The following is a 26,060-nucleotide window of genomic DNA, read 5'->3' as shown; positions in this document are numbered from 1 at the left end:
ATCGACATATTTGAAAAGTTCTCTTTGTTTGCACATCATGGCCAGGGCCATTGTTACGCCCCTTTTCAGGTCATATTTGCTTTTGGTGGATCAATGCAAAGTGATGCGGCAGTTTAAAGATATGATCCAAAAGTTCATTGAATGGCCAGGAGATGGCAGTCTGGGCTTACCTTAGTTAAATCTCCATTCTCAAGTTCACCTCCCTCTTCCTGTCTTTTCCATTTTTATCCCCTTTTCCCTTAAGTCCTTAGAAACAGAGATTTAGAGCTCGCTCATTCTCAGCTGAGCCAAAGTGCCTGCATCATCTTGCGGTGTTTTGCAGTATGTGTGACGCTCTGTCTTCTGACTCTGAGATGTATGGAGAGTCTTGCGATGTGATGACTTGCTTTCAGAGTTGTACCCGGAGCTGAGATTGACCCCCAGAGAGATGCCATCACCCCCTTGAGGGAAATCCAGTGGAATTAGCAAACCTGTATGATAACCTTGTCAGTTACTGTATGTGATGCTGAACAGTGCAGCATGCATGCGATGGTAGATAGTTGCTCTGAGCCTGCGGCAGAAATGAAAGATGAACTGGAGGGTTTTACAGCCCCTTTTATTTCCATCTGCTTGTCCTCTCGCTTTCTTGCTGTTGTAATTTCCGACTGCGTCTGAAAGAGGTGTTTGAAATGCTGGTGCGATTTCAAGCATTTTCTTAAACCAGTTGGTAGCATTATTTTATTCTCATGCAAAACTCTCCAGTATATCCTGGAGCCTTTAGCCGCAATGTACAAGCATGTGCTCATCCTTGGTTGGCATTAGCTAACAGGATTTACATGCTTGCACACTCCAACGTGTGCATGGCAGCCAACAAACAGCGGCTCCACATGCAAATGACTTTCTGGATGCTACATGCATCCATATGTGCAGTGACAGGTAATTGTTTTTTTAATGTGAACAGAATGACATGCTGAGATGCTCCTTTATTGGGGCCTGCATGGAATTTACCATTAACAAATTGGATGAGTGAGGGAAGGCTTATCAGTTTGTTCATATGTCACAATTATTGTTTTGTAAGCACACAAACTTGTGAAAATAAAAATAGAACAACAACATAAGATACAAAAAATACGCAAAAAATACAAGGAAGATGCCTCTTCACGGTTTGAATGTTTCCAAAGATGCAAATGCGAGCAAGGTGTGGATGAAGCAGGAAAAAAAATGAAAATATATTGAGATATTTACAAGGTCTTTGTATTTGAAAAAAGAAGACTGAAGTGTTCAACAAGGGTTGAATAGTCATTGGGGGCGGCGATGGGATGGGGGTGCTGATGTTGGGGCTACAGAGCACTGTTCCGGAAAGAAGCTTTACTTCAGCCTGGTGGTTGTGCTCTGGATGTTCCGCAGCCTACTTCCTGAGGGGAGAGGATGGAAGAGGGGTGTGTGTGGGGTGGGTTGGGTCCTTGGTGATGCAGACAGCCCCTTTTCTGCATCTGCTGGTAAAGATGTGTGTGCTTGTGGCTGTTCCCTACAATATTCTGAACAGCCTTGAACACCCTTTGAAGAGCCTTCCTTTTTGCAGCTGAGCAGCCACTGTGACATACCGTGATGCTGGTGTTGAGGACGCGCTCCACCACACATCTGTAAAAGGTCCCCACGACACAGCTCCCGGGGAAGAAGGGACATTACACTTATTTGCCTTAAAAAAAAGTCTGCACTGTGAAGCGCTGTCCAACAAGTTCTGACGCATTTGACTGAATGACGAGTGCAACGCTAACAATAATAAACGCAAATGCAACGATTTTTCTTTTCCACCTATATTGAGTTACTTTTTAGCCTTAGCAATGTGGTACCCTACCAAGTCTGACGCATTCAAGGCACTTAGATTTTGTTGACGAATCCGTTTTGAAGTCTGCATTGGCTCTGCGCTGTGCAGAGCGGGCTTACTTTCTGCGTGGGAATCACTTGTCGCCGTAAATCCATATTTCAAGTAGGTCTTTTGGTATTGTCTGTGAAATATACCTTTCTTTTCCTTGGGTACAAGGCATAGACTCTTGTGTTTAATTCTCACTGGGCCTTTTCCCAATTGCAAAGAAACTTTCCAAATATGTCTGTTTATTTTACTCATTTTACTAGCTTGTGCATTCAATAATAGCTTTACACGACGGAGACAACTTGACATGCATTAAGAGTCAGTCATAGATGATGTAACGGAGAGATCTGGTCATTTTTCAAAATAAAATATTTTTCGGCCTCGAATAATAAATAAACCTGATGTACTGTAAGTTTTTTTTTTTCTTTCATCGGTGCTGCCCACCGCGGCCCTGTGCAAAGTGGCGCGTGGCCCGGTACTGGTCTACGGCCCGGTGGCTGGGGTCCACTGATTTACATCATCATTAAATACAAGTGAACCAGTTTCATTGGCAGCCATGCATGCCCACCTGGCCATGAGATGGCTGAGCAGCCAATTTTCCATGACTTTTGGTTCCTTAAAAAGTGGGAATCACATAGGCAAACATCTGTAATTACTGCACCATTCACCTGATTTGGATGTAAATAACCTCAAATTTAATCTGAAAGTCTGCAATTAAAATACATCTTGTTCACTTCATTTTGAACCTATTGTGTGACAGTTGTGTGTGCCCTCAAAGGCCAAAACGTGTAGGCAATGTTTAGAAACTGGCCATATTCAAATAAAGGCCTTTTTTCCAGAACCACCTTGAATGCCTCAGTCTCCTGTTTTTGGAGATGACAGTTGTGTTGATGTCACAATATTTGTGGATCTAACTGTGCAGTAGCTTCACGTCAGACATTACACTCGGGCTGAGCGATTAATTGAAATTTAATTGCAATTTTGATTTGGGCTTCTCTTGATATTTAAAACATAATAAATGAAGAAAAACGATGAGTGCGCGGTGTATGCAAGTTCCCGATATTATGAAAGTACTCCGAATGCACCATGTTACTTGCGCAGCAAGTGTGTGACGTTACGTGATTCTGCTGTCCCTGAGCATGCTTCAAACAGTTTTAATGACACATCAGTTGGACTGTATTGTAAAACTAATAACAAAATAATATTGCACACATTTTATATTTAAATACAAGACATGCTTAGTTTTAAAAACATCACCAGTTGTAATGCTAAAGTCAACGTAAAATCCCATTGACATGCTAATGTGAAATTAGCATTGACTTCCGGTAGTGATATTCCTTCAAATAAAAGGCCAACGCGTGCACCGCAGGAGCACTAAGTAAGGTGCTAAATGTATATCAATGAATATTCATTTTATTTTTAATCGTGATTTCAATATCAATCAAAAGTAATTGTGATTATGATTTTTCCATAATCACCCAGCCCTAGCTGGCAAAGGAAAAAACAAATAGAGGGTCACAGAAACATGTAGTCAAGACACATACCAAAACACCAGAGCAAGTGTTATGTATGGATAGATGCAACTGTCAAATGAAATATGGATAGAAGGAGTTATCTCAAATAATGGGAGATGGCCAGGGGCTAAAGAAACATCAGTTCGCTTATTGTTGTAGCATAATTAGCCTTTGCCTATCTTTTCTTGATACAAACAGTAATGTAGGGGCGAGCTGCAAGAGCTGAGTCACTGGTGAACAAGAATCAGAGTTCCATGCTAGTTTTAATTGGAGCTCATAGCCTTAAGGCCAATCCTTCACTATCATCTTTTCTTTATGGTCAGTTTGCATCTTTCACACAATGTTTTTATCTCGATTTCTTTATAGATTAGTCTTGCTAGAATGGACTTGAAGTGGAAGTCAACCCAAACATATTTTTTTTCCAGAATATGTGCTATGCAGGCCCACTAGTTGAAACAAGGCATTCTGATCAGTATTGCGTTTGTCGAATCTTAGTTAAGCGGCAAAATACACCAGTTTTTATACATCTCAGGGGGCGGCCATTTTGTCACTTCTGAAAATGACATGATTGGTCGTTATTTAAGCCCTGAGCAACTATGGTGTCATTTTCAGAAGTGACAAAATGGCCGACCTCTGAGATATCTAAAAAAGGCAACACAGTGCGTTCTGTATAAAGACACTATTTCTACACTACTTACTTTCAGAACCAAGTAATAATCGTCACGTAATGTTTCGTCCGCAAGGTGCCAAACTGGGGTTCTTAGTCACTGCTGAGGAAATGTATTATGTTTTGCAATTACTGGTGGAAACCTGTATCATAAAACACTCCGAGAAGTTGTTCAATCTCTCACTTGACTGGTCTTTGAAATCTGTTCCAAAACTGTAGCCATTAACTCATTTACTGCCAGACATTTTAGACCCTCTTTCACCTTAATGTGTCACAATATTTGAAAAACATATAAATACATTCCTGGGACTTAATCGATGGACTGTGAAAAGACAAATAAATATGTCAATGGCAGTGAATGAGTTTGAAGAGATAAAATAAGATCTGAATCAGCACATCAAAGTGTAATACAAAGTTATCCTTTGTGAAACCTAACCCAATAAAATAACAACCTAAATTTGATAAGTGATAATGTGTTTAACAGCTAGCTAGTCAACTTGCGGCAAGCGCTAAACTTGGACTGCTCGGACATTTTCGATACAGCCGCATAGGTTTCTCTTGAAAATGTGCAAAGTCACTCCTGCACTCGTGCTTTGATAATTTCAAGGTCACAGCGGATTGTTAGTGTATTTAATGTGGAAAACAGCTCTTCTCATTTAACAAGTCGATGCCTCGCTGATTATGCCAAATCAGCATTTCTTTCATTGTCATATCTTTGCAGCAATGAGATTGACTGCCTCTTCGCCTGCCTTGCTGGCATTATATCGTTATCGTGTTAGTTCCACATCTTGAACTCTTATCCCTTTTCCAGTCTTTTACATCCTGTAATGTGTGCATTGTTTCCGCTGTTTTGTGCATTTCTCTCACATTCAACCTCAATGGCAACCAAAAGCGTATAAGTCATGGCTCAAGGCTTTAAGCCTCTTGCAGAGGTATGCTCTTCATAAGAAATGCCACATATAGATGATAAACTTCCACCCTTCCTTGCCAATAACGCTGGCTGGCCCAATCTACAACTATTTACATATTCACAAGTTTCATGGAGTTTCTTTTCTACTTTGTTATGAAATTAAAACTTATTTATACCAAACATATATTTGGTAAAACGTGCATTTTGACACAAGCTTGTGTGGAAACCATTTTTTGCCTAAAAGCTGCCAGTGCCTCCCAAGTCAGAACGTGGGCTACGTTGAATGTACGGCTCTCAAATTTACTGCCAGTCCTTCTCCTCAGTGATAGTGATGCGTGAACCCTTAATTGTATTAAACACTAATTCACCGGGTTGCCCTTGTAGTTCCACCGGGTGGTAATGATAAAGCGGTTCATGTAGTGCTGCTTTTCTCAACGTCTTTGGACATATCAGGAAAGAAGACCGTATTGATCCCACATAAATACATGTTCCCAGCATGTATTTATTTCAATATCCAAAGTGAAATGTACATGTTACAGCAGCTTGACAAAAACAAAGTATAGAATAAATAACTTATTTTAGGATGCAGAAGAAAATGAATAGTTGACAAATAAGTAAAACATGAGGAAAAATATACAGATAAATACAAATTGTGTACACAAATATATTGGATTACATACATTTTGTTTATAATGTATTGAAATTAACTATTTATTGCACTGTAAACTTAAGATGCAGTAGGTTTTCAATATACAATGCATGTATTGAAGTCAAATTATTTATATCCTGGCCTTTTATTTAGAGTGGGTTTGAGATGTTTTGCATGAGTGAAAAGCACTATTACAAGTTTTTTTTTTCTTTCTTTCTTAAGTATTGTTCTTAGCCATTATCCTATCGGCCAATGTTGAGGAAAGGCCACTCTTTTCCACCGTTCTAAACGATCCTGGTCTATTATTCTACGTATGTGGTTGGATCATATACACTGTACCTGTTTATAGAAAGATTGAATAATTTTAGACGTGGAACATTTTGTTCAAATGTAGAAGGCAGTGGAAATAAAATTAAAAAAAAATACATACACAGTGTTGTACTAGTCTGCCATTACAGCTGTAATACACCAAGTGGTCAACTAAAAATTCCCTGTCACTCAGAATCTGGTAAGGGTATCAATTGTATTTGTCTTATTTCGCCGAGTTGATCAACTTTCTGCTGTATTTATCATGTCACATTGTGACATGCATGCAAAAACTGGTAAACAATTTTTTTAGAGGCGTGAGGCATAGGCCAATGAAAAAAAACACTGAATGAAAACACTTTTTGAGTGCTCTGCCAAGGTCAGCCTGTCCACAAAGTGGAAAAAGAAACAAAAAAATGGATCTTCTCTTGATCTAAATCTAAATCCAAGATTTAATGATTCCTTACTTGGCCCATGCACCATCATTCCACAAAGCTTTATGGAAAACAGTAAATGAGTTTTGCATAACCCTATCCCCCCCCCCCCCCCCCCACACACACACAGATCTATATTTTATTAACAGTTAGGCCACACAACAGGTCTGGACTCTGTTCATTAATGTTATAAATTGCTTGAGGCTAATTGAGCAAGATAACACTTCTGACATTGAAATATAGTTTGCTAGCTAATATTCATCTACCTTTAGCCACGGGCCCTTTAAAAATCACATTAAATTGATCAAGTCAGTATAATATACGTTGTTTGCATGATATTGCATTTAAAACAGTCTTTCTGTGAACGTTGAATGTATTGATATGAAGCTAATTTATTATGTGCTATGAGGCAAAAAAAAAAAGGCCAGGACCCAGGAAGCAGAGATCAAGAGCCGGAAAAATATATATTTTGCACAAAGTAGCAACAACAAAAAAAAATCAGTACACTCAGAGATAACGAAAACTATCGTAAACTCAAGAAAACAAAGCAGCAACTGAAAATCACCTTCCTCAGGTAAATACTCATAACCAAAAAAAGAATAACTAGATCACCGGGCATTGGCATCTCTAGAGGCTGGACGGCGTGGCAGGAGGGAATTGGCAGCAACATGACAAGCCACAGTGTGAAGTTGAGGAATCTTTCGGCTAAATAGCTGGCTAAATAGGCTAGCATCTAATCAGCCTGATGTGGCTCAGGTGAGTGGGTGAGTCTCCGCCTCCGAGTTCAGGTCCGCCTCCTGCCACTCTCCAGTACTGCAGAGAGAGAGGAGCGCAGAGAAGGAAGGGGAGAAGCAGAACACCATAATAAGGGCGAAAACTGAACCATAACACTATTTACTTTTTACTAACTATCAACATTTGGTACGTTAACATTTGATTTATTAATTATTTATGTTTTAGTTTGGCTTTAAAAAAGTGCACAGTTTTTGTTGTTATTCTTTTAAGTCACTTGTAATTCATAACCAGCAATGTTAACTGTTGCTATACCATTTTACCTACTTCTACGGCACAGAAACATTTTCACTTATCAATTTTTTATTGAGAGAATGTGTTTTTCAATGCTCAGAAGCTAATGAATGGTGTGCTGGTTTTGAGCACAGCTGAATTGGAGAAGGAAGGAAAAGAGCCATGAGCGCTAGGTTATTTGGAGGCTAAGAGGGAACATCTAGAAGAATGAGAGAATGTTGAAAAGGTGGCTGTGGCTACAGTTTTGGGGTTATCTCCTTGCAAGGCAGAAAAGCATAAAAAAATAAATTGCAAGCATATTCATATGCAAATTAGACAATTCATGCCTGCTTTCCAATGATGATGGAGACATCTGTCAAAGGAAACAGTGCACATAACCCTGATGAATATGAAAGGCTGGTCAGAGTGTGCATATTTTTTACTTTATTTATTTTTTCATTTAGTTTTCATTATTCATTATTTTGACTAAATTGGGGAGTGTTTTATTCAAAGATTATTCTTTCTTTACACTACAAACAGAAGATTCATAATTTGCCAATCCTTTTGGTTGACATTGTAATGAAAAGGGACTCTTAACAGCTGAGCCAACGGATACTGCCTATAACAAATCTCAGCGGCAGACTGATTCAGATGTAATGAAAATACATTGAGCTTTCATTTCTCTATCCTGTAGCTGACTTATTGTATGCATCTGGGTAAATTTCAATTGCAGTCATGCCTCCTTTTCTGTAGAGCCGTACATGGACGGAATTTTAAACCACATTCGGAGATGGTATAAAAGTCTATCAACTGCTGTGTAATAAATACAATAAGGACAGTTCATCATTCTTGGATGACAAATGATAGGCAAGTACACCAAAGTCAGGAGGGTGGGCTGCTGAATTCCCTTGTGATCATTCTTACAGTGAGGGTAAAAAAGAAAAAGTTCATCTACTCTATATTCCATTCAGAACATATTCCATTCTTCTATCAATGAATTCAACTTATTGTCACTTTGGCCAAGCATTGTAGAACAGATGTCATAATATTTGTAGTTCTATGGTCGTCATCCTACAGTTACTTTTTTCCATCTTCTAGTACCCTTTTGTGGTACAAACATACTAATCGCTATCACTAAAGCTAATCGTGATCGCCAATCGTTAGCATAGGCTCATCTTGTTCATGTCCATGAAAATACCTGTGTATGTAATGCATAGATTGATAGCATTTTCTGTTTCTTGTGCAGTTTCACAATATAAACAGTAACCATCGCTGCACACCTAGAGTCTGTGGCGTTTGTTTGTGAATGTTTAGCTGTTTTGATAAGCTGGCTTCCTCGACTAGCAAGGTCTTAACAGTCAAATTGTCTTTTTATCATACTATTTTAATTATTTAACAAAACAGACTAGACTTTAGACTTTAACTGTTTAAATTATTATTTCTTTATGTGGGTTACAATAACATGTGAAATGATATAGAAGTAATTGTCATGGATTGCCATGACAGTAATAATGTGTTAATAATAATTTCACACATAAATCGCTCCAGAGTATAAATTGCACCCCGGCCAAACTATGGGGGGGGAAAAAAACGCGACTTATAGTCCGGAAAATACGGTCCTTGCATACATATTTCACTCCACTTGGGCACCAAGACTTTTTTTTTTTTTTTTAAACGGGAGGTAGTGAAATCAGAGGAGTAAATTGGGCAAATGCTCTGTGCTAAAGAAAACTTAAATAAACACTTGTATTGTTTTTTTATTTTGTGTTAATTTAAACTTTATCAAAAATGTGTTGTCATTCTTTTCACTAGTATGCATAATTTAAAAGTAGTAAATTGATATACACAATCAAAATGTGGTATGTACCTGTAAAAAAAAAAAGGAAGACCTTTTTTTTTGCACTATAACATAGTATAATATAACAAACTTAATTATGGATTTTATTCGGGTGGCACATATGTCGTTTTTGTGTTGAGTGCTGATATTTCCCAGTTAATGAACGCATCAATAGGCTCCAGCATGCCCAAATAGGAGCGTTACATCAAACACATCATAACGTGTGTATGCTAACTGCAGCTAGCTTCTAGACACAACTGTGCCTATGTCAGATATGAAATCAGGCATAAGCCATAACTTGCTTCCTTTTTTTAAATGATTGGGCATGCCCATCGTGCTGCCATGAAAGACAGGTTTGCATTGTATTGAGTATATTTGGTGAAATGCGCCGTAACTTTCGGACTCTGTTACCAACATGAATTAGCCCTTACAGTGTAAGGCTTACACTACTATACCCACAATCCTTCTGTTTACATCACCCGGATTACCACCATTGCGCATGTGCTTTGTACATAGGAAAACAGCCAGCGGGGGAAGAGTGAGACGCGGCAGTCTCGAAGGAAAAATAATGTGCCAAATAAATAAATAAATATATAAATAAACAACGCGTCGACGATTAAAATTAATTGTAGAAGATTTTGATCGTCGACGTCGTCGTGATTAGTCAACTAATCATAGCAGCCCTAGTTGAGATTATAAACATGTCTGCATAAACAAACAGGGCTGTTGGTTTAATTTTACATTGATCTTACAATGGCAATATAAGAAGAACAAAAAGACTTGAATGTGTTTATTAGTGTAGTTATAAAACGTGCTATTAAGTATTTCTGGTGACACATTGCGTATTGGCCCAAAAGGTAATTCTTTGATGCAACAGGGCATCATTGTGATGCTCTGTTAGAAACTCGAGTATGTCACACACACTCTTCTCTCTTTTAGAAAAAAAAATATACAATTCCCCTTCTTCACCAATACAGCAGTATAGAGAAAAAAATAAAGTGAAATGTCAATTAATTTCCTATTGTACTGTAATTACATAACTCTTGTTTTTATTGCACTTACAGTAAGGATAGTGAAGCAAATAAAGCGATAACTCCCCCGCTGTCTATTGCTTTTTCCAATAGGTTATGTTGATGACACTAAAGAAGGAGGAGGGCAGATAGCTAATGTGGAATCTTTGTAAAGAGATTCCCTGATATGTTTCAATACAATGGCCATTACTTCCTCCATCAGCTCCATTAGAACTCAAGGTAAAGCCGACATTTATTTTCCATGTCATTACTACCTCGGCACTCCCATACTTGCATTTATGTGAATGTTACCGGGGTGTTTAAAGCTGAGTTCCAGCATCTGCCTGAATCATTTTTATGCACAGCTTGAGGCAGGAGACATCATAACCCCACTCTCACCACATTCCACAGTCCCCTCTTATTCTCCACTTATTTGGGTGTAGTCAGATAAGGCCTGGAGTTCATACCAGCGCACCGAGTAACAGTGTCACCATCGTACTGTGCCACATTTACCGCCCATTGCAATGTAGGCTTTTCATGCCAAATGTATGTTTTACTATGCGTGTGAATCGATTTAAGTCTCTTACAGTGAGATGAGCAGAGGTGGGTATTCCGTCAGAATGACGAACCGGTCCGTCAGTCTATCACTGACGGATGCCAGTTTTGCTGATGATTGCCGAATGATGGTACACTTTTTTAAAATGACGGACTAAGCGCTGACGGAGGTGGATTCTCGTCTGTAAGAGTAATCGTCACTAAACACGTCCGTCAGTGGTTAGTTCACAAACGGACAAAATTTCTGTAATCCAATCAGAGTTCAGATTAAAATTTTGCTCGGATACACTGTTTTCATGGACACAAAAATATTGATCCTATTAGGACTTGCATGTTCATGCATCACACTTTCGAGCGGGACATATTGTTTTGACATGCGCAGATTGACCAAATATACCGGAAGTAGTAGTAGTAGAAGAAGCTTCCGTGTTAACAAAATATCGCTCCTTCCATTTCTATTTCAAACGTTAGCGTTATTTCGCATAACTTTTCCAGTTACATTGAGTTAACACTTTCTAATGGAGCTACACAAGTAGCAGTACAGTCTTGTGCCCGCCACGTCTTTTGCTCGCTCTGCTGTATTTTTTTTCCCAAAACTTTATTGAATCAAACAACAAACAATGTAACACTCGCTCTCCTTCCACTAGCTTTCCTGGAATAACAGAAACACCTATAATGCCTTCACAGACATGCACAGTAAAGACGTTTTGTTCTGAAATGTCGGAATAAGTGTTTTCATGCGCGCCGGTCGACATAACCAACCTCTCGTTCGTAATAACATCTTGATCGGATTGGGTTTGATTGGGTCAGAATATTGCGAGTGAGGTGTGTACATGAAGCATTTTTATTCCGATCAGGCATTTAATCCGAATAATGTGTCCATGTAAACGTAGCCAGTGACAGACCTCTCAGTCCTCTCAGTCCGTCACTGACGGACGCCCATTTTGCTGATGTTATTTTTGGGGGCTGGGGGAATTGACTGATGAACCGACTGACGGACCGACGGACTAACTGACGGACTAAATGACGGACTAACTGAGGGGATTAATTGATCGACTGATTGACGGTTGCAGTTAGGTTCATCTTGAAAAATGACGGACCGACAAAGGTCGCTGACGGATGAGGAATGACGAACCAGCAACATTTTAGTAAAATACCCACCTCTGGAGATAGGATTATAAAAATAGTATAGACAGATTACAAAAACAAAAAGTGAGTATAGCAGGTCATGTACACACATGATACATATGGATGTTGAATTGTTGATACCCTTCATAGTGGTCACAGTAATAACAAGAAAGCGACAATGATAAATAATTACTAAATAATTAGTTATTGAAAATCAGGAAGGGTAGCATGGTGGGTGAACACATCGGCCTCACAGATCTGTGTTTTGGAGGTCCAGCCTACCTGTATGGTGTTTGCATGTTCTCCCCATGCCACGTTACATTTCAAAGCCAAGGATTTTTGGTCCACTGAAGACTCTAAATTGCCCTGAGGTGTGAGTGTGAGTGTGAATGGCTGATTGTTGGTGAGTGTGAAGTGAACCCACACTGGTTTGTTATTTAAAGCAATTCTGTTGATCACAAAAAAAAAAAAAAAATGTTGATTTTTTTTTGTTGTCGTTGTTGTTGTTGTAAATTTGAAATTAATTCAGTGACTATTTTTGACATGTTTTTTCTTTTATACAACGTACCTATTATTTAGCTTTTGGGACACAACGTGCGAAGGACGTCAATGTTTTTATTCTTTTTTTGTGTGCAATATAAAACACTAGAGATGGGGTCTGTCACGTTGGGTGAGATAACAGGACTTGTGATATTGCATTTTTCTTCCTCCCACAGCTATTGCTGGGAGGGCAATAGGTGGCAGACATGTATCAATACTTAGCCTACCTACAGTCCTGGCCTCAGCTGTGAAGGCAACTGCTGTGTGTGAGCCAATTTTAACATAGCTATCACAATTCTCACAAAACATGAGGCAACCTTCATGTGTTGTAGCCTCCAAATGGTTTAGATTGATGTGCACATCCTTGTGCTTCAATGCATTTGTCGTTGTGAAAAGGACTCATGTCCTCCTACTACTTGTGAATCTCTCAGAACAACGTAAAACCTTGAGCTGTGCGCTAAATGCTTTTGTCTGAATAGCTGTTTTTAAAGTTGTAGTAGTCTATTCGGCTTTGTTAATCTGTTTGATGCAACATATTTTAACAGACCAATGTGAATTACACAACTTAACATTATAACTGTTAAAACCTTTGAATTAATGGACAGTTTCATTAAGCCGTTGGCCGATAAATTGATATTGAGGTAAATTTGAAAGAATGATGTCTTAGTTTCTCATGTTTACACTTCATTTATTTATTATTCCTTTTTTATTCAGGTCTGTGATTGTCCGCGGTGTTGTTTACGCATGTGCGGTGCAAAGGTTACACATACCAACTGACTGTCATTTGTCATTTCATCTCAACCGTCAATTGGGAGCACACAGCCCGTTGATATGTGGTCATTTACAAACACAGATTCTCATGCCATTTTTGTTATTTATATACCTTTCATTAGCGTCTATTATTATGTGTCCGCACCAGCACTCAAAACTAATTAAGATTAAACGGGGAGTTTATGTAGTTTGCGAGTTGCGGACGCTCGAGCACGGAGACGCATCGAGGCGCACGCGACCGATCGTGACAATATGAGTATTTTTGCACTGTGGTGTATTGGACGTTGTAACTGCTACATCAACTGCAGTGTCTTTGTTGAAGTCTGTGTGGAAGCGATTTTGTGGGTAGCGCATTTTTTGGTTACCGGTGACTGGCAGCGGGGACACGTTGTGCGTAAGAGCCAGTGGCGCTACGCATTATGGGTAATGTAGTTAATTGTAGTTGGTAATCATTATTTTGAAGGCGTTTTGTGATTAAAATAAGATCAAACCATTTGTTGAAATAAATAAAGACGATATGCTATACATTTTCAACACTATTGATTGACACTAGTTATAAATATCAATCTTGTATGATAATTATTTATGATGTGATTTATTAGTATCATATGTCATTCATTATTAGATACCAATTGTAATGAAATCATGATTATCTGTTTTGTTTCAGGTTTATGAAACAATAAACAATGAAACAAACACGAGTTGTGACCGGTGTGCGCTTCTGATGAGCCCATTCGGAGGGTAAAACTAAAATATCCGAACAATAACAGAGTTGAAGCAATATTATACCAAGGCCACAATGAAGCTCTGCGTCATGCATGACATCAAAGGGAATGCAAGCATATTCTACCTCACAAAATCTCAGGTACAGTGAGCATTAACGGCTTAACTGTGCATATATTTTGCTTCATCCTTTGCATGTTGTGACAGTCATTCCAAAAGAAGGGAAAGTAAGCAAGGGGAACAAAGCCCGAGTACCCATAAAACCAATGTTACACAGTCAGAACATGCAAACAGCACAAAGAAAGACCCTAGGCGATTTGATCCCCGGACCTCCGCCTGCTAGCCAAATGCTCCAGTTTGTTGCTTACACGACAAAATAATAATGTTCGTTTGAGAAAAACACACACGCAACAAAAGTAATTATATTTAAACTTGCCCTAAAACATTTCTTTCGCTTTTTCCTTTTCTCACTGTCCTTAATGGCCAGAGCAACCAGTTAACTGTGTGGGTAATCTATCAATCAATCAACCTTTATTTCAGACTCAGAAGAGATCCATATAATAACATAAAAGTGACAGACAAAAAATAGGTGAAACAACTACAATCCATACAAGCATTCTGTCCAGTGCCTCCAGAGCACAGAGGTATACCGAACACTGCTCCGCTCAGGTCTTACAAGAACACTTATTATTTCATTTTGTGAGACTATAAGTCTCATAAAAATGTATATAGAAGCTTTCTTATGACAGCATTCAATGTTGTTACATTGTTCTGCACAAACAGCAGACTAGCACTTGTCCAACGAGGAACCTTCAAAAGCAGCTTTAGAGCATTGTTGTACGCAACCTGCAGCTTCCTAAATTTAGATTTCGTGTTACGGCACCACAGGGAGGCGGTATAGAGTGGCATGCAGTAGTATTTTCACCTTATCTGTACACATTCCAAATTTTCGTTCTAGCAAATTTGCTTGTGCATACAATTTGCGGTATTGCCTTTGAATGTCATCATCGTCAGAGAGATCATTCCCACTTTTCATTGACAAAAGCACTTATTCTACTGTCGCATTAAGATCCAGTAAATTCCATTTTTCACTAAATAGTCATGTTTTTGGCTCCTTGCAAAAGATCAGATGGTCAAGAGCCATCACCTGGTATTTGAGAATGTCTAGCGCAATCTGCCTTGGGCCAAACTCCGAATCACCTTAAACACAGGCACACCCAATGCTCCCGTCCACATTTTTCTGGGTCCACAATCACAGTCTCTAACCAGCAAAAGTGGGCACTTGTCCAGCCACCATCCCTTAGCTCAGGGGTCACAAAGTGGTGCCCGTGAGGACCACATGAGTAGCCTGCAGGGCTGTTTGAAGAACAGCTCACCACTGATAGGACATTGTGATTTTCCAGGAATGTTGTTGAAGTATTCATTTAAAAAAGGTGAACACTGGCACAGATTTATGAAATAAAGGGCTGCATTTGATATGTATCTCTTTCCTATTTATTGTGAGAAACCATAAACATAATAATCATACAATAATATTATCAAAGGTAATTTGAGCAAATGTGTTATGTCAGAAATGTGTAACAAACTGTTAGCCCTTCACACTTATCAGTAAGCAAGAAGGCAAGGCAAGGCAACTTTATATAGCACATTTCATTCATTCGGCAACTCAATGTGCTTCACTTTCAAAAAGGCTTGTGACCAATGACTTGGCGAACGACGAGGCCTGTGGCCCAGTGATGCACTGTGCGCGTTTGCTGAACTTGTATACATTTGGTCAAACTTTCTTCATTCAACCCAAACCATTCTGAATACAAACTAAATGCTCCCTTCAACAGCCCATGTATTAGGCCTACTTGAGAGCATAATAATTTATAATATGTATTGATATTTACCCTCTCAGGCTCAGCATTTTTGTGAACTGTGTTGCATATATATGAGACAGAGCACCAAGTTGTTATTGCAGGGTTCCATGGCTACAAATGAAAAAAATACTTTAGTGCATCTGAGCTTGTCAAATGCATACAAACAAACATTGAGGCAAATGCACTATGACTGTTCTAGATACATTTTTGGAAGTCTTGGCAAGGATTTGTTGAAACAGTTTTTTGGTCAGGTACAAGTGTTTGTTTCTTTTGGAAATAGAAACACTGAGATAAAATGAGATGTCTGGCAGTGCTAACCCACAAGAAGGGTTTTGACTAGCAATAATACAGTAGTTGTTTTACAAAACAAGTATGTTTGCCTCAAGAAATTTTGTTTCTCAGTAAAAGTTGTCACGGCCTGCTTGGAGTCATCCTATGCATCTTACCATGCAAGAAGCATATCATTGCTGTCCTGTGAAAAACACTTATGTCCAATTTTGGAACGTTTAAATAATTTCACGTGAATGCAATGTGAATGAATGCAACACGGAAACACCATACACGTAAAAGTACGAAAAAAAAAAAAATGGACATGAGTGTTTTTCACAGGACATCGAGGATATGTTGAATAGGGGATATTTCATATAAAGGATAACCATGTATTTGCACAGGAAGCAGTTTGCACAATGGGGTATGCACTCACTATTTTAGGAATACAGCATTTTTATCTTAAATTCCTGCTGTGTTTCTTCTTACTAATTAATGCTGTTACCCATCTCTGCTCTAGTTACATATTCTGTCTGTTTTAATAATTCAAGAATGCTTTACATCTTAATTTTAAGGGGCTATTTGTGTTGCATGTTTACCCCTCAGAGGGAAGTGACTTGTATTTCATTGTTACATGCTTATGTTAAGTTCATGCACAGCACGCAGCCACTTCATGCTTTATGTAACATCCTGCTACTGTATTCTTTTATTCATATCCGTGCTCTTAATGTTGCCCCGATCGTTCAAAACCTTTCTTCAGCACAACAATTTTCTGACAAATGTAGTTTGTCATAATGCCTCTGAAATAAGTCCGCCAATCATTTTCTTTTTCCATTTCAAAATGGTTTAGTCGATGGTATTGCTTAAAGTTGAAGCGTTGTTCTTCTGTGAGCACATACAATATAAACATACAATGAATCTTTTCAATCTTCCCAGTACAGTAAGCCAATACTTTAAAGACATACATTGGGTAGGGAAAGTATTCAGACCCCTTGATTTTTTTCCTTTTCTGTGTCATTGCAGCCTTTTGCCAAAATCCGAAAAGTTCATTTTATTTCTCATTAATTTACACTCAACACACCATCTTGACAGAAAAAAAAATAAATAAATGTGGGATTTTTAGCAAATTTATGAAAAAAGAAAAGCTGGAATATCATATGGTCCTAAGTATTCAGACCCTTTGCAAAAAAACCTTCATATTTGCTGTTCTGTTGTGCGCAGTGCTGATTTTCCCACTGTGTTTGAATGCATGCATTGTGAGAGCCTCACGTTTGCTAGCAAGGTGAGATCTGGAGTTTGGAGCTTTAAAACTGCTAGCAAGATTTAAATGTCCGCGCTAAGTCTCTGAGCAAAGCCAACCCCCTCATTTACAGTCACGAGACTTGCCCTTTATGTAGCGAGCTGTAAATAAGCCATTGTCAACTAGAGCAGCCAGGTTGGTAATGTGACCTATTCATCATAAAATGGTAGTTTACAGGTTTTATTTTTTGGAATGTACAATCAATTAGAATGGTCATAATAATAATAATAAAAAAAAGAAGTGATACATGACCAATTGAGTAGAAATGTTGCTAATTTTGCTTGTGTTCAGAATTTTCTCAGCTGCCTGTGGCTCTTTCACCTATGAGAGGCAGCTTTTATGTTCACCCTTGTTTTGTCATGAGCAGAGCCTTCTTCTTTTGAACTTTTGTTTTGTAATTTTAACTTTTGCTGCTAACTGGGGGTGGATAATCCGTCATAGTTTCAGCAGAGCTCCTGAACCCCAAGGAAAACAGGTGCTTGACACCTCATTGGTCACACCTTCTGCCTGCGATTGTTTGTTTTTCCTCAGATGTGGTGGTTCCTTAAAAGCCTAATTAGATGTACAAGATGGGGCCAGAGGAGGAGGATTGTTTTTCACAGATTACTTTATTAATGTCCTAATGTCAGGTTTACTGACATTTCTAACAAAAGTGGCAACAAGTGTTTGTTTTCTTAAAAATCACATACTTCTAGGAATGTAACGATTCACTCAAGCGATTCGATTGGATTTTAGATTTTCAGTTCGCAATTTTGATTCAATTTTTCTTTTTTTAACAATGAATGACTTATAACCAAAATATGTTTTTATTTTAACAACTGCATTATGTCTTTGTTACAAACAGTAACTTTTTTAATTTTACAAAAACATCTTGAAAATGAACTAATAATTTTGACTGTTTAACTACATTTTTTCTTGTTGTGTTTTTTGAGTGCCAGAACTAAACATGAACATAAATAAATGTAAAATAGATTTCACTGTTATCATTGCAAATCCTTATGCGATCAAACTGTCGATTCTTTTATTTTTTTAAATCAATGCACATTTTAAGCAGTTTAAATAAATTTTAACTCAATTTTCGATTAATCATTACATCCCTACAAACTCCCCTTTACTGTGTCCTTATGTTGTATAGACTTCCAAATTTACAGTATGAAACATGAATAAAACATGTAGCTGTTATGTCATGCATGAGATGCTCACATATACAATGTAAATTTGCTTTCTGCATTAACCACATATTTATTGATCATAACATTGAACATCCCACATCGCGGAGGAGTGAACTGGCACTATCAATCGTTTCATACTTTTCTGATGGAGAAGGACTCAAGCTATTGCCAATTACCTAGAAAACCTCCAAGCTGTTGTCAATCAAACCTTTTCTAATCTTTCTACCCCAACTATCCCGAATGCCCTATGATAATTGGTACCTGACATCATGCTTGAATAACAATAGAATAAAGCCCTCTGGGAATGTTCTCAGTAAGCCTTCATGTTCTTTTCTTCTATACAGCTTTCATTCTTCAGGTCCTCTGTGTATTAGGCCTCAGCTTGTAGCTTTCGGAAAACTCTAATTTCTAGTGTAGATGTCAATGTTGAGATAACCGTTTTACATATATACTACAACAAATTAGTTTCATGTGTGTGTATATGTATATATATCGTCACTGTCCTGTGAAAAGCACTTATCTCCAATTTTGGACATTTTTTTTTAAATTTTCACTTAAATGCGATGTCTGTAACGTGGAAATATGATTCATGTAAAAAAAAAAAAAGAAAAAAAAAATGGAGAGAAGTGTTTTTCACATCCTTAGATTGTGACAGTTTTTCAAACATTTCTCAGCCCTTCTAAGCACATTATCTTTAAAATGGAGTTAATTTAATCTTGATATCGACAGGTTTATTTCACTCTCATAGTTACATTGCCTCTTATTACAAATTTTAAGTACTATGTTAAAATAAACTAACCTAAATGTATTTGTCTTCGGGTCATTAAATTCAATATATATCAATATCGACCAATATGAAACACTTATATCGTGATATACTTTTCAGTCATATCGCCCAGCCCTAATATGTATATGTATACACGTGTATATATATGTGTATATATATATATGTGTATATATATATATATATATATATATATATATATATATATATATATATATATATATATATGTGTGTGTGTGTATATATATGTGTGTGTGTGTATAAACAGTATATATGTGTGTATAAACAGTTGTTACTGTAGTGTTTTTATCCTGTTTGTACAGAATTCTTGTGCTACCCATTGCTCTTGCCCTCGCTCAGTTAAATAACCATCAAAATGAATAACCTTCGTTCTCTCCTTTTGCTTTTACAGAACAAAATAATCCTGGACCCTCTGACATTCAGCGAGGCTCGTTTCCGGCCTTCGCTGGAGGAGCGCTTGGAGAGCATAATCAGTGGTGCCGCATTAATGGCAGATTCTTCATGCACACGTGACGACCGACGTGAACGTATCGTGGCTGAGTGCAATGCTGTTCGACAGGCCCTCCAAGACTTGCTGAGCGAGTACATGAACAATGTAAGTGTTGTCAGATTTCATTCACATTCGCATCTAGAATGCGATACAATTCTGTCATCATAGCTCGATAGCATAGCACAGCATTTCAGTTCTGATTTTTAAAATCAACTTATTCAATTGCAGTTTTGGTCATTTAAGAAGGGCAGATGCATACAGTTGAACATCACCGCTCTTCACTCAGTCTTCCTTAATAGTATTTTTTTTGCACAATGAAATAGTCAATAGATAGAGATAGAGTGCATTTCAATGCAGCTTCACCGGCTGGAAACACAATTTCCCTCTTTCTATTGACTTAATATTGGACAAGGTTTCTTTTTCACTCTGTGTGCAAGAGGAGTACTAAAGAATCCAAAAACATGCACGGGGGAATGTACTATTCGAGTGGTAACAAAAGCAAGTTTTTAGTCGATAGTTAAAAAAAGTTAAACATTCTGACTCGGCTTGCAGTGACTTTAATGTAGCATGCTCCTTTGGAGATAAGTCAAAATACGGGAGGCTGTTCACAAAAGAGAGCTCTGATCAATTTGGAGGTCCAGAGCCTTGCTTGCTGAAGTATAGCACCTTTTGCACAGCAGTGCCAGTTTTTATTCTTTGGTCTGCAGAGTGCCTCAAACTGCCACCTTTGTGCCCTCAAGCCAAAATCTTAGACTGAGCTGTCCATGGATAAAGTGTTTTACAGTAGAAATCACTGCAACTTTGTACATCCCCCATCATACAAAAAGGTTACTATACTCTACAAAGGTTGACATCGCTTCACCTCCTCATCTTAACATCCCTGTCCAAAGTATTTTGTCAATAGAATGCACCGTAAATACTTAACGGTAATGTCACACCCTTGTCATTGGATTGTTTTTAATTTATAATGTATTTTAGCCAAACAAATTGGAAATGTCTTACTGTGGCGATCTCAGATGGGACAAGCCATAAGAAACAACACCAACAATTTTATGTGACTGAGATTGGGATGTTTGACATTGGGCGCTGTATATACAGTAAGTACTATGATACACATGGTGTCGAAAACTTCATGTTTTCGAGGGTAATTCCAAAGACAACCTTAGATCTTGGGGAGCTGTTGAGCCAGGCGCTTTAGGCCTTAATGGGTGAAACAAATGGTAATCAGGCACCGTGGGTTTACTTTCACATTGCACGAGCTGTAGCTTGCAGTTGATCAACTCATTCAACTCTATACTATGACTATCATGCCAATCGTCTTGCTAATTACAGTCTTAATTATGCTTTATTGTAAACAAACATGGCAGCATTGTAATACGTTATCAATGTTAATGAGAAATGTAAGCAACCACTTCCACTTTTTTCCGTCACACCCAGCATCCAAAGGCAGCATTTTTTTGTAGGAAGCTTGAACCAAAGCACAAGGTTAATCAATGTGGTAGCGGGCCATAAATTAGGTTCAAGTGACAGGAGAATGTCCATACCTGTCTTAGCTGCTGGTGATCTGTGATTGGTGACAGCATGCCCGGCTCCCTGGCTGGTGCTGAATCATCAGGAGCAGCTGATTTAGTTACGGCAGCTCAGACAGGGCCAATCTATCAATTGATCTCGGGAGTAATGCATTACCAGCCTGGGTCAAGGGAGCTTGGGCAGAATATAGCCATAGCCAGAAGCCATGGCACGTATAAGGGGCAAGTGGGCAGCTCTGCGAGTAGTACAAAGAAGGATTTAGGGAGTGTGAATGTGAGCACACCCATCTCACTGTTAGCTGGATGTGGCACATAAAGCCAAACATGGGTGGTGCGGTAGGTGCGATCATTAGGGGAAGACGGATGACCTTGTTTTTTTTCACAGTCCCCCTGGAACTTGCCATGCAGAAAGCTCATTCAACAATTGGGCCGACTTATTCCATGCAGTCACAGTGTGTGTTTTTGTGTTTGTGCTGTCTTCACCAGACGCCAAGTATGAACATTTGATTTTCGTGGCGACATAAATGAAGGCCACAAGTGAGACATGCAAGTTGTGGAGGAAATGCTAGGCCATGGCCACATATTGCTTTGCTGAACTCAAGTGCTTTTTAGACAGTCTTAATGCTGTTGAACATTGAAAGTTTGTTAAACAAAGGGCTCTAGCTTATGTCTGGCACAAAGGCAATGCCCCACTTTTTTTCAAACTACATAAAGAGGGAAACGATTAAGTGCCCACATAAATGGCAAAGTACCATGCTGTATAAATGAGAGGCTGTGAGGGCTGCAGCATTCCTATATCAATGCAGTACACATCATTTGCGTCAGTGATCAAAACGCCATGCCACCAAGTCAATGGTGCAGTATCATTCCTGCTGTTTAAAGGGCACACTATTTGATCAAAGATACACAGACAATCGGATGACAATTGTACTGAACCTACACACAGCACAAGCACAAGCAGGTTAATCATAAAATCATTTAATTACTCTCAAAACGATTATCTATTTAAATTTGATTTTATGTTTAGTATATTTTGTCATCTCTACCTGCACTTGAATTTTTTAAACACTTTTTTTCATCCAGCAAAGCTCATTACATGACCCATCTGTTCTACTTGTTCATGTTTTTCTCCTTGGTTTCTCTAACATCTTTCCAGTGGCCGATGTTCAAGTTGTTAACCTGACATTAAAAATGAAAACATAACCTCACCTGATTCACCTCACTTCTCAAAGGGTGGAAAATTTACAAGCGTTTACGCACAAGAAAGAAGTGGTTTTTATCAGCCTTAGTCTTTGCTGCTCAACTTCTTTTTTTTTTCATACATACCTTTAATATTGATATGGATTGTTTTTTTTTATTTTATCTCGGTCGATATTAGCCAATTCTATTGCACAGTCATCTATTGCAATGCAATATGCAATGATAGTACTATAGTAGAAATTATACTGTGTCTCATGTGCAAGTCTTTGTTCTCCCTTCCTATTACATATTTTTCATGATCCTTCCTGTTTTTGTAATCTGGGTTAAGATGGTAACACAGGGGTGCCCACACTTTTTTAGCATGCGAGCTACTTATAAAATGACCAAGTCCAAGTGTTCTATCTACTTGTTTTTTTGTTTGTTTGTTTGTTTAGATTTAAAAATATAATTAGAATTCTTTATAGGTACAATATATATATCGGTGCACCTTGTATATCTGCATGAACCCGTGTTGCACAATGCAATCCGTGAAAGTGTACCCAAGCGCATCGCCCGTTTCCCACTGGCCCGCCCGGTCTGCAGCAAGTCTGAAACGCCCCTCCACGAAGCCCATTGCAAAACAAAAATCCTCCTCTCAATCAGGATGGAAATATTTGGCTTATTTGGTCCCCTAATTATTTTTATACTTCATTATTACGTTTAAAGTAGACAGAACAAAATGGAAATTGCCAGTTAGTGCCTTTGTACGTGCTTGCGCAGCGAGGCATGCAACAGGTGTATGACCGGCTGCTCTGTATGTCAATCAAATGACACATTTCACAACAGATGATAGGAAGGAGTCCTCTTTTTTTTTAACTCATTCAGTGCCGTTGACAGGCAGCTATATCAATAGCATAAACCTGGGAGGGCTAGCAGTGATTGAGTTAATGCCATGCGATCGACTGACACCCCCTTTGCGAGCTACTGGTCGATCGCGAACGACACATTGGGCACCCCTGTGGTAACACAACAGTTCCCATATGCACAACTGACTCTTAAAGGTTATAATTCCCCCTGAAGTATATTAGTTACATCTGCAGTAGAAAAAAAAAATATGTCAGAGTAATTCTCAATGAATGATAATAAGATTAAGTTGATTTACGTAAATATCAATCTGATACTTGTGTAGATGCAATAGTCTTGCTCCCCCCACACTAATTGGACTCAACACATCTTGTATGATTTTGTTGTTCCGTTAATTTATTCTCATTTCCCTATTGCCCCCACATTAGTGGCCCTCCAGACTCCTAGACCCAGCAATAAATCACAGGTTATCCACAGCATGTCATGGCCTCCCTCTCATCTGTCAACACCTAATGCACTACTCGACAAGCTGCAATCCACCGGGCACATGTTAACCTCCCACTCTGAACAATTTAAAATTCTTTGCACCTCCAGGCTGGATCACAGTTATGGACTATATTCACATATTAAATATATAACTCACAAAAGCTTTTTGTATCTCAATTAAGGGTCAGGGAAGCAAATGTCTTTCTCATAGGGCCCAGTTTTGTTCCAAGGGCAAGTATAGCGCAAAGCGCAGTGTAACTGTACACATGGGTGGAGTTTTCTTTCTTTTGGTAGTTTGCTAGACTTTGCGCTGGGAGAATTGGGCGTAACGGGGCGTTTGCACCTTTGTGTGCCGTTGTTGGGCGGGAATAGTCTTTTCCCAGCCAATCCTAGTGGCGTCGTTCATTTGCATCAAAATCAGGGCGGTCTGAGGTGCAGTACAAGCGCTTGAGTATCTATGTTGAGCCTGACAATGCGGCAGGGACGGACGGCTCCAGGATTTTTTCTCTCCCGGGGCTAAAATGGGGGACAGGCCGATACATGGGGGGCTGAGGACATATTTTATAGATACACTGTATTTTAGAAGATCAAGTAAAATGCATGAAGAGCTTAAGTGGGGATACACAGATTTCTTACGAGCTATAGCCCCCCTTAGCTCCGGTGTAGCGCCATCTCGGCATTGCGGAAATAGAACTAGACTCGCTGCAGTCCGTGCATGACCTTGGAAGGTAAAATACAAGCTCTCCCCATGCCGATGATGTAGTCGACCATGGGCAATTGGAGAACGTCTTGCACCCCAGATCTTGCATGTGTGTGATCCCCACCCACCACACCACCCCCTGCAATAGCTGACCGGTAACGGTCTGGGGTGCTGATAAGATGATAATGATTATATGAATTGTTTTCGACAATGATTCACAGGGATCATCCCACTCTGGTGTCATATTTATGAATCGAATAGAGTAGAATGATGACCGCACATTGTTTGCTAGTACACACTGTTCAGCTAATATATGTTAATAATAACATCACAGTGCTGTCAATGCATTAGTCCAACACATTGATATTGTAGTGGTCGTAAGGGTAGGAGTGTCTACTGTATCTTCTTCATTTTTTTATTACTCTTCTATTCTTTTATTAGTTTTATCCTTTATGCAATTCAACAACATAATCATGAAGTGAGTATATTCCAATATGACTGAACTTTTTCTGAACTCCAAAAGACTTCCAAAAATAGATGAGTAAGTCACTCTTAGAATAATACAATGTTTCAAATGGAGGCCCACTGCTCCTCGGCTGAGATCAGCAGGCCGCCCCGGCTGACAAGTAGAAATGAAACCGAGTGCACACTTCATATGTCACAAGAGAGATTGGCATTTAGGACTAGACACCTGTAGATACTGAAAAATCCCCAATCTCCACTTCACACATACGCATTGCTAGGCAATTGTGACAGTTATTAAACTGTTAAAAACATATACGGACACAACCAGGAGCTTAATAGCAATAAAACAACTGTTATAAAACCGAAAAGCCCAACTAGAGACACCATTAGATATTAGTTCAGGGAAATTAGGGAAATTATCTCATTCCAGTTCCTGACCAATCAGAGAAAAGGGATTTTCAAAGAATACTGTATAAAAACCAGTGTTTGCAATTTTTTTTTTAGAGCCCCCCCAACTGAAGTAGCTTCGGTGTACTGTGGTTTTGTCATGTTATCATAGCTTAGCTGTTGTCTGGTTCAGTGTGATTAAGACCAATTTAATGTTGAATAACTTGTAGCTTATCTCATTACATTTCCTAGATGCTTGCCCAACACTGTCCATTACGATTAAGTTTTACTTTACGGGAAACGGGAAACACAATCCTTTGTTGTTATTGGGAGCACACCCATATCAGAACACTTGAACACCCACCCATCATCATCTAGGATTTAAGTGATTGAAGAAATGAAACTTTAATTGGGTTTAAAGGTCATATCAGGAGACCCGATAGAATTATCCAGGAACATATTAATGCAATAAAAGCTTTCAGATCTGGCAACTCTATTGCATTACAATGCTGCTAGCCCTTCTACTGTGCCCCTCCCCGCACTCTGCAGTGCCAATTCCCTTCAAGGGCTTGCTGCTTTGAGTAGTGCAAACGTGATTGACATTGATAGCTTGATCAAACTATAGAATCAACTCTAATATCATTAAGTGGACA

At 38.8% G+C, this 26,060-nt stretch overlaps 1 protein-coding gene across 2 annotated transcripts in view; it reads left to right on the top strand.

Annotated features, from left to right (window-relative positions):
* Positions 1–26,060, top strand: part of ctnna2 (catenin (cadherin-associated protein), alpha 2) — a 246,859-nt gene that overhangs the window by 32,265 nt on the left and 188,534 nt on the right. For both annotated transcript variants that reach the window (XM_086034022.1, XM_086034023.1), the window contains one exon: positions 19,699–19,902. In XM_086034022.1, the coding sequence (XP_085890148.1) occupies positions 19,699–19,902 (204 nt within the window). The remainder of the gene's footprint in view (positions 1–19,698; positions 19,903–26,060) is intronic.

This window comes from Filicampus tigris, chromosome 6 (assembly GCF_054856515.1).
Source record: "Filicampus tigris isolate MCC_2025a chromosome 6, RoL_Ftig_1.0, whole genome shotgun sequence".
In the NCBI taxonomy this organism is placed as follows: Eukaryota; Metazoa; Chordata; class Actinopteri; order Syngnathiformes; family Syngnathidae; genus Filicampus; species Filicampus tigris.
Note: the sequence above shows the minus strand (reverse complement) of the source record. Positions and strands in the feature narration are given on the sequence as shown.